The sequence below is a fragment of the Crinia signifera genome, chromosome 5 (genome assembly GCF_055691185.1).
Source record: "Crinia signifera chromosome 5, ASM5569118v1, whole genome shotgun sequence".
Classification (NCBI taxonomy): Eukaryota; Metazoa; Chordata; class Amphibia; order Anura; family Myobatrachidae; genus Crinia; species Crinia signifera.
This window is the reverse complement of record NC_139221.1, coordinates 253,772,816-253,789,180: the sequence shown is the minus strand read 5'-3', so window position 1 is coordinate 253,789,180 and position 16,365 is coordinate 253,772,816. Positions and strand designations below refer to the sequence as shown.

General features: G+C 40.4%; 1 protein-coding gene across 21 annotated transcripts in view; it reads right to left on the bottom strand.

The window, feature by feature from the left end:
* Positions 1-16,365, bottom strand: part of PARD3 (par-3 family cell polarity regulator) — a 508,043-nt gene that overhangs the window by 301,333 nt on the left and 190,345 nt on the right. For all 21 annotated transcript variants that reach the window (XM_083188844.1, XM_083188831.1, XM_083188826.1 and 18 more), the window contains exon 4: positions 730-908. In XM_083188844.1, coding sequence (XP_083044970.1) covers positions 730-908 — 179 coding nt within the window. The remainder of the gene's footprint in view (positions 1-729; positions 909-16,365) is intronic.

Genomic DNA, 16,365 nt, shown 5'->3' with positions numbered 1-16,365 from the left:
AATTGGCTCCCAACAAAAATTAACCCTAGAATGAATGTGTTTGTGTATATGTGACAGGGAATATAGACTGTAAGCTCCACTGGGGCAGGGACTGATGTGAGTATTAAAATATTCTCTGTAAAGCGATGCGGAATGTATGTGCTATATAAATAAATTCAAATAAATGTGCATAAACCTGCTATTTTCTTCTATTCTGCCACCATTACAAAGATGAAAAACAAATTCAGCTAAAATGTCATAGGGAGGAATATTCAGAGATGTTCTAATCTTAAAAATACAAAGGTTCGTATTAAAAGGCGCCACAGTGTTATAGACGAACTACAGGCCCATACTTAAGGCAAAGATTAACCAAATGATTATTTTACAAAAAATTAAACGCCTCCATAAACAATAAATAAAATGTAATCTTAAGATTTATCACAATTTTAAACCGGATAAAAAAAAGTTCTCAGCCCCCCCTAGTAATGCAGCAGCATATGGGATTACAGATGGAAGAAGGTGAACTTGGAGCAAGATAATTATTTCAAACATATTTATGTGAGCCTGACCCCTCACCAGGGACGCGGCAACAGACATAACAGTTGTACTTTTCTCAGGGAGAATGGCTGCCTCGGGGCTGAAGCCCAGTGGAGGATGCTGTAATAACAGTATTGACATGCAGAAACAATTAGAACGAGATAGCAGAACGGGAAAGCTGAATTGCCGACAGAAAATCTATGCGATCTATACCTTTCTGTCATTGGTGTTCTGGCCTCCGGGGTGACTCTTCTTGGTGAACCCTGCTGTGGTAGACCATCTTGTAGGGTTCCGGCGAGATGGCTCCTCAGACGGGAAGTTGGAGTCACTCACTGAAGTGGTTATGCCAACCAGTGCTGGATCGCTACTACGTCGTACATGCAGTGGCATATCTGAAAGCACAAAGTACACATTAAAGCAAACCCAACTAAATAAAGGCATTGATATACCATATACATCATTAATACAGCAGCAGGGTATCGGCACCATTATTATGTATGTAGGGTGACAGGCACTATATTATTAGGGCAGAAGGTGCCTGTAAATGAAATAGATTAAAATGGATTAGAATAATTGGTAGTGCCCATCCATAGTTTATTTTATAAATTAATAATATAATGTATTGTATAAACATTTACCATAACATTCATTATCATAAATGCCCCCTTATATTGCTTAATAATAATAATAATAATAATAATAATAATTAGCATATTTGTTGTTCTTTCTTTCTCTGCATTTTTCTTCATTGTATGGTGAAATAAATGTTTTACACAATTTTTACTCTAACTGGGCGACTATGCCCAGCGTGTATGGACAGCGATGATTGCTGCCATCGCTGGGGGGAAAGCCGCTGAGCGGCTTTCCCCCTGCCTGGCGCTGTCAGCAGGGGGTGGGGGGGGAGGGCTGCAAAGCCATCCTCAAAGCCACTCATCTGCTGGTTATACCAGCAGATGAGCGGCTTTCCTGGCGATGATGCGGCAGCGTGCGGCAGCGCTCATCGCCGGGCCATACACACTGGGCGGCTTTGACATCAAGTTTTGAGTACTGTATTTCAGATTCGAGTACAGACGTGCTCCTCTCACATCTCTCTGCACATGTTACATCTGCCCCAACTGCAGTGCAACATGGTCTTTTCAAAGTGCTAATTTGCATTCTTTTTTTTCTTAATAACATCCCATAATCATCTGGCCTCATTAGGATTCCAAAAAATAATATTTGTTTCTAATTATTTATTGAGAGCAAAGGCATTGGCAAACAAACCATTACAGTTTAGTAAAAACCAAAGAACAGTACTAGGAAATGTCACAGGGCGCACGTCATACTGACAAATGATGATAAAACGTCCAAGTCATCTTATTTGCTTATAAAAAAATATGTTCACTTGACCTTTCACAAAATGTTATTGTAACAAAGCAATGATCGCTTTCATATTTTAGTTCATAAATATAATAAGGTCACCAGTGTCTCCTAGAACAGGCAAAAATGGTCACGCTGCAGTCTTTTCCGCTGATTAAATGACTTTTTATTGTTTCCAGAGGGGTACATCTTATTGAAAGATAGAGAAGTTTGGCATTATACTGGTATGTCAACAATTCACTGAGACAGGTCTTCTAGAGATTCTTTCTTCCCCAGATCTAAAGATGGAAAGAACGGAAAACAGGTATGGTCATAGGGCCAACTGTATGAAGTTGGGCATACATTAGGACAACAGGGCTTAGGTCGACAAATGAAATAGGTCAAAAAGTCTAAGGTCGAAGCAATCATTCGGTAAACAATGAGAAGGTCAAAAGGTCAACATGAGTTTTCCACTTTTTGTGTCCCAAATTACGCCGCAAGTCAACATGGACGCCATATCAGTGTACCGCACTTGCCACGCCCTAGTGGATTGTAGGGTATGAAATACCGCCTGTCGGCACAATTCAGCTCAGAAAAACGTGAAAACCTCATATCGACCTTCCCATTGCCGACTTAATGTTTGTGTTGACCTGTCGACCTTAGCTATGTCCACCTATTGCATGTGTTGACCTGAGACACATCGACCTTCAGTTTTTCGATCCAATGCATGTCGACCTTCATAGCATCGAAAGAGCGACCGTACGCCTGGAGAACTCCCAATGCAGATTTTTTTGAAAGTGAAACACATATAAGGATATCAATAAATATTAAATGACTCAAAACAGTTTGGATCTGAAGTTATTAGATCGGAAATAAAGAAGCTATTACCAACACCATTATACTCAGCACATACAAATGATTTAAGAAAAAGGATTTGGATTTTAAGTGATGTAATAAAGCCTAATAAAATAGCAAGGCATCCCGCTCTATGAGACAGGTGTCAGAGGATAACTTGGTATGCCCCAGGAGGCGCTCAGCGTGCACACATCGGGAATGTTGGTGAGGAGTTTACGCAGTTACTGTAAACAGCAGGCTAATATTTGGAAAATAATTCATTTTTCAACTTGACAGGGCCCGGCTCTGTAGGCTAGGGATAAGATAGAGGGTCTAGAAGAGATTATTACTTCTGCAGGAATCGAACTGTCATCAGCCAGAATGAAATACACAGTGCCCCAGAAAAAATGGATAGGTAATAGTGCACAGGAGCTCTGAAGTTTATTAGGACTAAGAAAGGCATTATCAGGTCAAATGCATCTCCCATGTGTGGGCTGAAATATTCTGTACTTAATGCTTTGTGGCAAGGACAATACAGCATAAAGCCAGACCAAAAAAAAGTCATCTGTGACCCAGAGAGAGGTTTATACAGATAAACATACACTTGTAGGCTCCTCATTCCTATGCTGGAAATTCCTATACAGAACCATTTAGATTATAGTATCTCCATCAAGGATTAAACATACTGGGCAAGATTTAATTCTTACTGATCTGTCGCCAGAAAACACAACACGGTCTGGCTGTGCACATTACAGTAAGCACTTTTCATGGCATTTTGTGTACCTCTATGGGGCATTGGAAAATAAGTAGATACATTGATTTGGAGTGCAGTCATCATCGTTCCAGAGGAAGTCTACAGCGCATCCTTCTAAATTACCAACAATTATCTACTATCCTGTGAATATACTCAGACAACAACCAAAAGCTTTGCTTTCTGGAACATTTATTTTCCACTGCCTTTAACAAGGAAGTGCTACAGTATTTTTTTTTTATCATCTAGTTACAAATGCTCATATTAGTATAGTAAAAAAAAACAAAAAAAACAGCAGCAGTTGGGCAAGAAAAAAAAAAATAGAATGATCGGTACTTATGTATTATCTGGGCTCCCATGTTAAATGCACCCCATTTTTTCATACCCCTACTATCCAACTACGCATGGAGTTGATATTATATAGTGTGGCGAGCGCAGCGAGCCACTGTGCCCGAAGCGTGGCGAGCGCAGCGAGCCCCGCGAGGGGACGTGGTCTCATAAGAAAAACGGGAGCCCAGATATTACATAAGTACCGAATGATCTGATCCATATAAAGCAGATTAAGGAGGGTATTCAATCCCGGGTCACGATTATCGATACATTTACATTTTACTCAAACGCAATTTGCCAGGCTGGCGGGGGCGGGCGTTCCGCTTAAATGGCCATGGATTGTTGAGATCTGGCCGCGATCGCGACAAACCACGGCATTCTTGGCAAAATGGGCCCAACAGCTTTTTAAGTTGGCCCGTTCTGTCGATCTGCCTCTTCAATGCTGTTGGTCAAGACAGCATTGAACAAGCGCCTGCCACCATTTCCCCCATCGGAAATACCAGCAGGGATTGACTATTAAACGGGTTTGGACCACCACGTGCAATTGCTATGAACTTCAGTTACTAATGGCAGAAACATTGTTCCAGTCCAGAACATCCCACTAGCCATTCCAATCCAGAATATCACAGAAATGCTTAGCTGGGATCAAATCTGGTAAGGGAGAAGGTATATTGGTAATATTGGGATACTTCAGAGTGACCACAGTCACCTTGGAATCAGGAAGATTTATAGACTATCCAGGGAGATTCCTAATATTTCAGAGTCTCCATGATAATCAAGTAGAGTTGTCGAGTATGGGCCAGCTGGATTTCTTCTCTGGGCTTCTCCTGGAGAGGAGAATCATAAAGTATGCAAGTAAGATGCAACCTGACTCCACTGCTCAGTAATCCTTGGTCTGTACTCTTTGCACCACAGATCTCTAACCATGTTTGTGAGCTGTGATGGGCAGCTTAGGCACTGCAGTCTCCTATTATATCCTTGTATGCAGAGCTCTTGACAGACCGCATTCTCGCTCGCAACACAGATTGAAATTTGCAGTCAATTGGATCTGCAGTTGTTCGCTTGTTTTGACTTGTGCTTCAAATTAATCCACAGCTATCACTATCTATTGCTAACATACGGATATCAATAAATGTTCCTGCATATTAGTTCTATGGCTGGATATGACCACAAATCTTTCAGTTGTTATGGATTGGCAACTTTGACGCCTGCATTTCCCTCCGCTGCAGATTTATAGAAGTTAGACCTCTCCCGCAGACAGATAATATAGTTTTCTAGGGATGTCACCTGAAATAATCATAGGTAATCAATACAATACATAACAAACGTGCCATCCAGACAGAACACTTTGCAGGGAAGAAGCAGCCTCTTAGCACAATGCTTTTGTGTTTCTTTGTGGTTTTGAGGTTTCTCAGTTTAATTGGAGAAATGTCCTATTCAAGAAGGTATTGTCTACTTTGTGCAAGGAAAACATACCCTGGCAGCTGGAAACCGCTTACATAAATATATTGCTGCAGAGGAATATGGATCACTAGGAACTGTACGAGAGAAAATCGAGAAGAAACAAGTAAAACTCTTAGCTCACCTCTCCCAACTACCCTAGGGTTACTGACTGAAGTAATTCATAGCAGCGTTTACAGAGCGCAGAGAAGCTGCAAGAACGGCCCTCACTGGGTTAGCCCTTAACTGCCAAAGAGACAACTTCATATTTCTAAATCATATTGGATTAATTTGAGTAAATATCGGCTTAGGGGCAATAGGTTAGTTTGTTAGTGCTATTGAGCACATATTATTAAACGTTTATATTGTATATTGCAACTCACTACCTGTGCAGGACACAGAACAGTAAAAGTTCATATTACAACACAAAATAGTAATTAGTAATAGTCTAAAAGTTTCAAAATACAAACTGCACAAGATGGGAAAGGTTTGCTAGATAGGGTACAAACTGGAGTTGGGGTACAATGATCTGGACGACCACAATAATCAAAGACTATAAAATAAACATAAGTTCCAGGCCTTTCCTATACCTGTATTTGTGGTCACCTTTAAATGGGAAAACTACAGCCCAAAATAGTATCTCGTCAAAGCTGAACTTAAAAAAACAAGGTTGAATTTGACATTATGTTCGTAGTCAACAGCCTCATTTATTATCACTTTCTCTCGCACCGTAGAAAGTCATTCTCAAGCTGACGGCGGAGGCCACGAAGATGTATGCACATCTGTTGTATCTATAAGAGGCAATACCAATGTCAGAAGAGTCTCACAACCAAATCTGTCCCTCTCAAAGTTAAAAGGTTTTAAAAAGGCGGAGTGTGTAAAAAGGCAAAGCATTTGTGTTTATTGAACATGCTGGACGAAAAATTAAAAACCGTTTCCAGACAGCTCAATACATTGCTAGAAATTTACCCAGAAACCGATGTATGGTAAAAAGGAACATAAAAGGTCTATCTTCTCAAAACATTAATGTATGTGTCTCCACCCCAATTACTTGCAGACTATTCATTGGACCGATCACCCTTTCCGTAAAATGTTCATCCTTATAATAATACCTTCGTTTTCCTTGTACACACATGTATCATATAATGCAGTACAATGTATGCCCACAATGTGCACCATCAGTGGCTGACCGTTTTTGCTCCATGTGTCGTTTCCCAAACCTGTGAGACCCAGAGAGGAGTAAGACATGTATATAGAGCAGAAGACAAAAGGGAACAGGGTGACATTGCTAGTCCGTAACATTATATTGAAACCCCTAAAGTATCATCTGTCTCTTTTCTGCTATTCTGTACATCCTTTCTGAGAAATCTTGGTGTGCAGCCCTTGTACCATGTTAATAGCCCTTCTCAGATTTAGTTTTTTTTTTACCTATAACTGATTATTTTATTTATTAGCAGGACTTTATATAATGCACACATATTACTTCTACAGTTCTAGTACTTATGGAAATGTTCTCTTCCTCTTGCATTGGCAAGCATGTCTGGCACAATCCCCCATTGCCTTTAATAAAACATTATTTTGTTTATTCCACTGTCCCTGCTCTGCGCCTATTAATTCCCACAGTCAGAGACCCACAAAGAGGATTTCTCATTTGATTAAAGCCACATCCAACAATTCTCAGACAATAAATGCACAATAAATTCTGAAATATTAATATCCAAGACTATGCGAGATATGACAAATAAAATCATATGGGATATCATGAATGACAAGTTATGGGCTTCTATTCTATGCCATAAATCAGTGAAAAAGAGGAGACATGCTTTGTACTGAACATAAAAGCATCAGCTACAATGCTACAAAAACACAACAGATGAGAAAGACGTCTCATACTTCCAAATTTATATCATCAGTCCGTAATCCTGACATGACAGAAAATATAACAACAGCAAAGAGCTCAGATATCTCTGACATTTACGATCAAATCCCTCTGGGATTCGGTCTGATTGGATGATGCACATCCCAGGCCACAAGGACCAAGCTACATAATGAAGTAAGCAGGTATTGCAGACCTCGTCTTGGCTCTCCAACCTAAGATCACATCTATTAGATTAGTGCCTGCTAGGAGGTAAGGCTGGTGTGTGACCACTTAAACAAAGTGCCAATTTTTCCTCTTTGCGAAAAAAAAAAAAAAAGTCAAGAGGCTGAAGACAGGACGTGTTTCACAATGGAAGAGTTTCCAGGATTGCACATGGCCGCTCTCCAGAAATCTGCTTCACAGACAATAAAGATCATTTCTATTCTGATAACGGAATGTATTGTGAAAATTTCACAAGAGGGAATATTAGGTATAAAAGAACAACAGAAGAGTCCAGCAAGTTTTCTACTTTTATAAATAACCCTCAACAAGCAGGTATATAGGTTCTGTAGGGAATCTCTGCCGGTCAGCTATAGTAATAGATCTGAACAGGCAGCTGAAAGAAAAGCCAGCTGCTGACTGGCTGTTCTTAAACTCATCCAATCAATGCCTGTTATTTCAAGTTCGATACCCACCATAGCCCTCACTGTGCAGAGTTTGTATATTCTCCCCGTGTTTGCGTGGGTTTACTCCAGGTACTCCGGTTCCTCACACAATCCAAAAATGTACTGGTAGGTCAATTGGCTTCCAACAAAATTAACTCAAGAATGTCTGTGTGCGCATGTACATTTGGTAGGGAATATAGATTGTAAGCTCCACTGGGGCAGGGACTGATGTGAATGTTCAAATATACTCTTTAAAGCGCTGCGTAATATGTATTTGCTATATACGAAACTGTTAATAAATAATAAGTGTGTGTTAAGCCCCATACACACTAGGCGATGAGCCATAAATGATATCAGTGGGAAGACCGGGAGAACGAGATAGTGTGTACACACTGAATGGTATCGTTAAACATATTATATATAATATTGTCAGTGACATCACCTGCCCCCGCTGCTGCATGCCTTGTTGACTATATATTGAGCATGCAGCACTGATGACAGGGGGATGGGGTCAGTAAAGAAGTGCAGAAGCGCACCTCATTAATTGAATAGGATTTTTTTTTTTTTCATTGCAAGCCGGAAAAAAACGGACTTAATTCAATACAACCTAATGGGGCCTACACAATGTGTGCTAAGTGATCTCTCAGCACAGTCACCCCGTGTGTAGACCTCATAAGTGTATTTGACTTTATGTGCAATATCAAACTTGTCTGAAGGGGCATACACATTTCAGGTGTGTGCTAAGTGGTTTATGTTAAGCTATGTAGGGTTGGCGATTTCCCGGTGTCTAGATCACCCATAGAGAGCCCATACACATGCAGCTATGTGTGCTTAGCGATTTTACTCAAGCAAAAAAAAAAAAAGACCGGGTAGTGGTTCAGGGTGATGTAGATCGCTATGGCTCACTCTGTACACACAGCGCGATTTGCAGTCACTTGCTTAGCAATTTGACAATACTTTGACTGCATTCACTGACTTAAATAGCTGGAGAAAGACATGTGGGGCTGCACATCGCCATCGCTCAGGGGCATACACACAGAGTGATTTGCGCTTACTTTCTAAGCGATCTAATCAAATCGCTTAGAAAAGAACACAAAACCGCGCCGTGTGTATGCCCTTTAACATTGTCTATGTAACGTTGCTGTAGGTTTTATCCACTGTGTAAAGAGATAAGCAACCGTTGTGGCACCTTATGCCATAAAAGCTTTATGATTATAACGCACTTAGCTAATACTACTTAAAAAAAAGCTCCACCCAACCACTGTCCGGCCAAACCCTCCGCCAGCAGAGCCAACTGCAGACAATGGGCAAGTACGGAATTGCGTTTTCTGAGCCGGGCCTTGGTAAATTATTTTTGTTTTGCAGAATCTACTATGACAAAGCACACACCTGCAATAACGCCATCTTGGTATTAGGGGGGTTTACAGGAATAAACCAGGGAAAAAGTTAACTTTCATTCAACACGTCTCAGACATAACTCACATGTATAACTTCATCGAAAACAAAGACATGAACAAATTGAGGTCCTTCTTCATTCGAACCAATTTATATTCTAATTTTTGTGTTTTCCAGCTCCATTTCAGCCCATGACAAGTTAATCTGTTGTACACTAATTAATGCAATGGAGCGCTTAAATGTCTGGCTGTATTGTAGGATGAGCTTTTTATCGCAGAACTCTGCATCTCACATTTCAGAGATTCCAGGAGAAAAAAACAGTGGAAAAGAAATTAAGGGAGATATCAAAGAAAGGATCTTTAATTATTAAACCCTGAGAAGCGGTGCGTGTGGGAATAAGGCAATGTCACTGATTCCTGAATGAAGGCTAATTACGTTTGATGTCTGTGCTTTCTTTGAAGAGCGGATAAAACGGCAATGAACTCTAATCATAAGATTTTAAATTCTCGGAGGCACGAATGCTCTGTAAATATTGATTTGACTCTGTATGTAAGATAGGTTTTGAATAACCCCCACAGCAATGTTAATTAGGATTAGTGAAAATTGTGTTTTTGTTTATTCAGTCAAAACTTCCCATCATCACCTTCTTAAAATTCATAGAAATTGGACAGATGGATGTACCAGGCTTGTCAACTATACAGAGACCGGCATGAGAATAGTCATGCACTAGGCAATTACATAGGCCGTATCCCTTTAAGAGCACTGATAAATCAGGAGTGTTATAAATGATCTTAGTTAAGTATTAAAATTGTTGCAAAACTTTATTATGCAAGTACAAAAGGGAAAGTAGTGTCGATCTTTTTTTGTTATTCCGTATGTTACACAAATAACCAGAATTCCAGAACAGGTCTGCGAATCAGGAAGAAAAATCTTACGGTCAGTTATGATGGCCAACTGCACCACTGTATAATAATGGAGGGCAACCTGGAACACTGATACAGTGAGAGTGATCAGGACAAATAACCCGATCAGATCGGGGTCATTAAAATGTCATAGTTGAGCATTTGTAGTTTCCATTGTACACTGCCAAGCCAGTCAGAATTAAGCACAAAATTGTACAATAAAATGAAATAGCTAATGATATACATGATAACAACCATAACAATACTCACTTCCATTAGCGATGACCCCCATCATCTGTACATGCAAGATGAAGGAGAATATCACTAGCGAGTGCCATACTGTGGAATGTAACATCCGACCCACCATTGGCAAATGTGTATGAATCCAGCAGGATCCAGTTACCAACAAGGTTGGTGGGTAAAGATTAGGATCTAACGTATACCCATTTTAAGACCTAACACCACTCAAAGACACAAGACTGGAACATGCATTGCCAATTTGTGCTAGTTTTATAAAAAATTACTGCTTTATTATTCTTGTTACCTTCAGTGTAACCACACAATACTTACCATAACCCAAGTGAAGTTGTTTATTTTCATTGCCCTCAGGCTCTACTTAGGTGTGCATAAATGTATCCAAGAAGCACTTTCGGCCGTATTCTAGTTCATTCTGACAAAATCCTTCTCAGATGGACTAAACCATGTGCACTGCAGGGGGGGGGCAGATGTAACATGTGCAGAGAGAATTAGATTTGGGTGAGTTATTTTGTTTCTGTGCAGGGTAAATACAAGTTACATCTGCCCCACCTGCAGTGCACATGGTTTTGTCCAGCTAAGAAGGAATTTGAATCTAATGGGCAAGCTGTCAGCTCTGTGTGTTAAGTGAGCAGACAGTGCCAGTGTTCTCCGGTGGGAGAACCCTGCCGATGCAGATATTGATGGACACTGTTCATCAATCTCGGCCAGCAACGTGCGGGGACGTGCATTGCTGTCGATATAGCCCCCACACACACACACCGATGTGGGGGCATTTTCTAAGCGACTTTGCCAAACTAAGCAAAATCGCATAGAAAATGCCTTAATATCGGCATGTGTGTAGGTCGTATTAGAGTGAACTAGAATAAGGCCATTTGTGTAATATCCAAGAGCAAACAAAATAAGTCCTACATAGTCTAGAAAAATCTCTGGCTGAAGTTTCAAAAGCAGAAAACTAGACAAGGAATCCTTTGTAGATAATTGCCACCAGACAGCAGATACAAACCAATAAATCATCTGCCCAATGGTGAAAACCCATTAACCCACTGCAGGTGTTGCCTAGTAAAGATAACTTCTATCAACTTTTAGAGAGGTTGATAAAAGTGGAACTATACCAAACGGCAGCTATGAAGTTATGGATGATGTAACTAGATCCATAAAATATTTTCACATTCAGATCACTGTATGGTAATTGGTTCACTAATGTTGGGTGTGTTACCAAGAAGGCATCCTCCAATTAGATGTGTCCGCATACACTATTGCTGAAGTTGCATCAAACTTCCCTCCTATGTGTGCCATGTCCCTTGTGACCAGATTGTGCAAAAGATCTTTTGCGGAGACCTGCTTCTTGTTCGCGAAGTGATGCGGAAAAATGGCTTCACGAGACAGCACTGACTAATTTGACAGGTGACACTTGTATATCTGTGTACAACAGAGTCTGTATAGCAAGTGCCATGATGGAGCAGCTACAGTATGGGTTTTTTCATGCCAAGTTCTGTTGTGCTTCATACACAGATTGAGACTCAGTCACAAACAGATATACAAGTGCTTCATTATAAAACTTATCACATTCTAGGTGAACCAGGTTTATCCCCTTTCAACTAAAATGCACGTTCATAAGGGTGACCAAACCCGGGGTGACAGGCCCTACCATCCACTAGGGTGTTGCGGGAGAATAAAATAGTGTGCCGGTCGCAGCGAGGCACCGGGCCCGAAGCATTGCGAGTGCTGCCAACTTTATTGGCCATGTGTGCTTGCGCACACTAGGATTTTTTTGTGGATTACAGTGCAGCATCAAGCAGGGATGAAATGGGGGGGGACATTACATGCATTCCATTGAGCCATTATACGCATTACATTGAGAGCATTTAGACATCACTTGTGGGGATCACATCACATGCCCGCCGAGCTGCACAGCGCCTAGGCAGCCATCAGCGACGCCAGTGGTCGTTGCGGCAGCCAGGTATGGTAGCAATATAAGCAGGGACAGCTTATATTGAGCCTTCACATTGCAGTAGATTACCATTTTCAATACCATTCACATCAGTCAACCAATTTAATCCCCTGAACACGTTTCAAGGCAGAATGCAGGGGCCAGCCTATCACAGGTCTGTTGTCTGTTTTACTAAATACCGTTTCAGAGCCATTCTCACTGCATAAAAAACGGCTCTGAAACGTGTAGGACTCTGCTTTTTAAATGTTTTGATATACCGGTTATCTTTAACCGGTAAATGAACTCTGGCGCTTTCCCACTGCAACCTTAAACGTTTAAAAATGTAAAAAAAAAAAAACGTCAATATACTGTTTAACAAGTGCGGTGTGAAAGGGGTATGAGGGAATAATGGACTGTCCTCTACACAAGCTCTGGTTTCACAGATCACCAACTTTAAGTAACACAAGACTCATGCTCTTGACTCTAAATTAGTGCTGCAAAAGAGGCCAAAGCACTCCATAACGCCAAATAATCCCCATTTTATCACCACTGTCTTAAGTTGAGAACCTTGTCCTATCCTCATCAGGCCAGAAAGTTCAGATAAATGTCTCTTCCACCACTCAGCATCAATGGACATCCTTCATAGTGTACATGGCATTTAAATCTCTTAATTACGCGAAGAGAACAAGAGGAGAGGAGATCACCGCACACACACACACGCACACACACACACATTTGACCTGATATGCCAGCATAAACTAGGAATAAAATAAATAAATGTATGGCAGTTATGATTACAGGGCCATAATCTTAAGAGGGCTGGCAATATAAATGTACCCTTTAGCATTAAAATGAACTAAAAATGTTCAATATTGCAATCAGTCCAAAATGAGACTAGCTGAATATTATGCACAGGATCCGTGGTATGTGTGTGGCAGCAGCTCTCCTCCTCCTCCCCCCTACACCCCACCACTACCAACCCCCACATGAACAGTTTTGACATTTAAGAGGAAGAACTTCAGCTTGATCACAAGTCGGGTTTTTCGCTCTTTATTCTGTTGGTTTTTATATATAAGATTTTTGTGATGAAAGGTTATTTGTGTGACAGAGAGAACAGCTTTTCATAGACAGAGATGAGCGGGCATTGTTTTCCATCAGATTGGGACAAGGTTATCAGTGTGTTAGGGCTGCAATGCAATTGAAGTCTCATTTCCTGGAAAGGAATTTTCAGAGGAACATTTATTTCTGCTTTAAAAGTAATGCATGTAATTACATCTGGTTTGCTAAGCCAATGGAGCAGAGTATCGTATATAATAAACCAGCCAACCTGAAAGTGTCAGTCACTTTATCCCTGGACATACAGAGACAATGATGTTAAAATTGCACGTTCAGGTACGATAATAATGCAAGCAGCAGCTTGTCAGCCACATCGCTTATTTTCTGAATTACTTTGTCCTACTAAAGCTAACCAGGTCATAACTTGAACTGAAAAAAGATGAAGATGAATACTGAAAGAGGAAAGGGAGCCAAGCTAAAAGTGTAACAAGGGACAAGCTAGAATTGGAGTCATTGATCACTTTCTGACACTTATTTTTCTGTATTAAGTGGAGCTAATGTGCAGACGTTCCAATGAAATGCAGGAAAGTTGAAGTGAAACTTTTAAGTTAATTACAATTTAAGTTACCAGCTACTACTTCAAAGTGATAAGTGCTGCAGTCAAGACAGAGATAAGAGGCAAACGAAAGCGAGAACTTCATCATAAAATGTTAGGGTTGTTTAAATTGTAACAAGTTGTAGACACTACAAAGCCTTCCGCATATGTACAGCAGATGTGTGGAGGGGAGCAGATTTGATTGGAAAAACTCCTTCACCTTAAACAATTTTCTACCAATATTAGAATTCTTATCATATAAAGTACAAACACCCTTCATAAGAAAAACAAAACCTGACCTGGATCACAAGTTCACAACACCCAATCACAGAAATAAATAATGGCATGTACAGAAAAGAATCCTGAGGACATCTGTACATCATTTGCTGGACATACAGCAACAATACCCAGATGTTCATACTCATGGGAGTGTACTTCTGGTGCACCAGGATAAAAAAAAAGTGTCACAGTGTGACAGGAGCGGGAAGCTGCAATTGTATTACTGGTTTCCAGCATAGCAGCACAGCTGGCTAATGGCTGCTCACAGGAAGACACCAATGTTCCTCTAGACCACTATGGTGACAATGAGATGATAAAACCCCATATCTAAAAAACAGAGGCAAACGGGTCTAAGAACATATTAGCAACTGATCTTTAACACTCTGTAGACATGGGGTGTAATGTAGTGTTGCCCATACACTAGTGCGATTTGGGCCCTTTTCACCCAATTGCGTCGAGAAACACTGTAAAAAGCGTCAAATCGTAGGTGTTTTACCTCCAATTCTGATCTAATGCGCAACCCCGTTTGCATCAGATCAGAGATGGAGATCGCCATGGCTCCCAAAGATTTTTTGGATCCCACAGCCAAGACTGGAATCGCATGATACATTGGGGCAGATTTATTATGCTTGGAGAAGAGATAAACTGGAGATAAAGCGGAGAAAAGGTAAAAGGAGATAAAGCACCAGCCTATCAACTCCCAACTGTCTTTTTCAAACACAGCTGATTGGCTGGTGCTTTATCTCCTTTTACCTTTTCTCCGCTTTATCTCCAGTTTATCTCTTCTCCAAGCTTAATAAATCTGCCCCATTGTGTGCACACAGTGTATAATATGCGATCCTGACGCCTGGGAAGCTGCGGGGAGTGCATGGAAAATTGTGTGACACCAAAGTGGGCTTTAAATGTCTAGCGTGTCATAACTGGTCACCGAGAGCTAGTGTAAAACACTGTGTCCTGCAAACACCTCCCTAAAATAGACCAATGCCTACACCGCCACAAAAATCAGTGTGGGACAAGTGGAGGGAAGCAGAGAGAGCAGTCAGAGGACAGCCACAGTGAGTAAAAGCTGGGTGCAACATTTTCAGATACAGTATGCAGCTTCTTACTGATAAAACATCCTACCTACAGTCCACATTCCTAATGCTTTATCTCTGGATTCAATAGGATCCCAAGATGTAATTTTCTCAAACAAACAGACTTTAGTAGCAGTATCATAACTTTGAAGAGTCCAACCAAAACCAAATTATAGGTTTGAAGAGGGGAAGTTCTTTAACATCTGCAAGCTGGCCTGCTTGTAAGAACAAAAGCTCCATATTTTTGTGTTTAATTAGACCTTCTCCCTCTTTATTTAGCTTCACAAACAGTCATCTGGGACTGCGAGTTGCCATTCTACTGGATGTGTTCTGGAAGACTTTCACCAAATCATATGCCAGAGGCCAAGAAATTAAATACTAAAAGCCATTTTTGGTGCCAGCAAAAGCAACTAAACCCCTTCTGGAGATCTCAGCAGCTAACAAGATTTTTATCAACTGATTGTAGCTGACACCAGTGAATACTACGCAGCGCCAACATTTTTACTGCCAACACTGTGAATAATACATCATGGCTACTTGGAAAAGAAAATGCTCAGGAAAAGAAAAAAAAAAAAAACTTAGGAAAAATTAGAATTAGGATATTTGAGCTATAGGTACGGTTTACATTTAGCAAAAAAAAAAAAAACACATAAAAAAACTAAGATTTTTCAATTAAAAAATATTAACTTATTTTGTTCTTTAAATTAACCCCTACTAAAATAAATGTTAATCTCCCTGCTTGGTGACCTGTAGTGGGAGGGAGTTGTCTGTTGCACCTAATTATACTAACCAATGAGTTTTCAAAGCTACGGATCATCAGCAGATTTTAACAATGGATTTAAATCCAACAACAAAAATAAATACTTACCAAGCCTGAGTCAACATTTATTTATACTGCCGTTCTAAATCCAAGGGTGAAAGTCACTGATGACCAAAGGCTTTGAAAAGATACTGGGTAGTAAATTTTCCACTAAGACTAGTAACTATGTTTGGACAGTAGTATACGGTCGGTAAAACAACTTTTTTTTTTTTAGTCTAGAAATGGTGATTAGATAATATTTTGACAGTTCAATATGCCAGAACTATTTGCTCTCTCCAGTTGGTACACTAAGCTGTTGAGGAACATTTACAGAAACAGTTTCAGT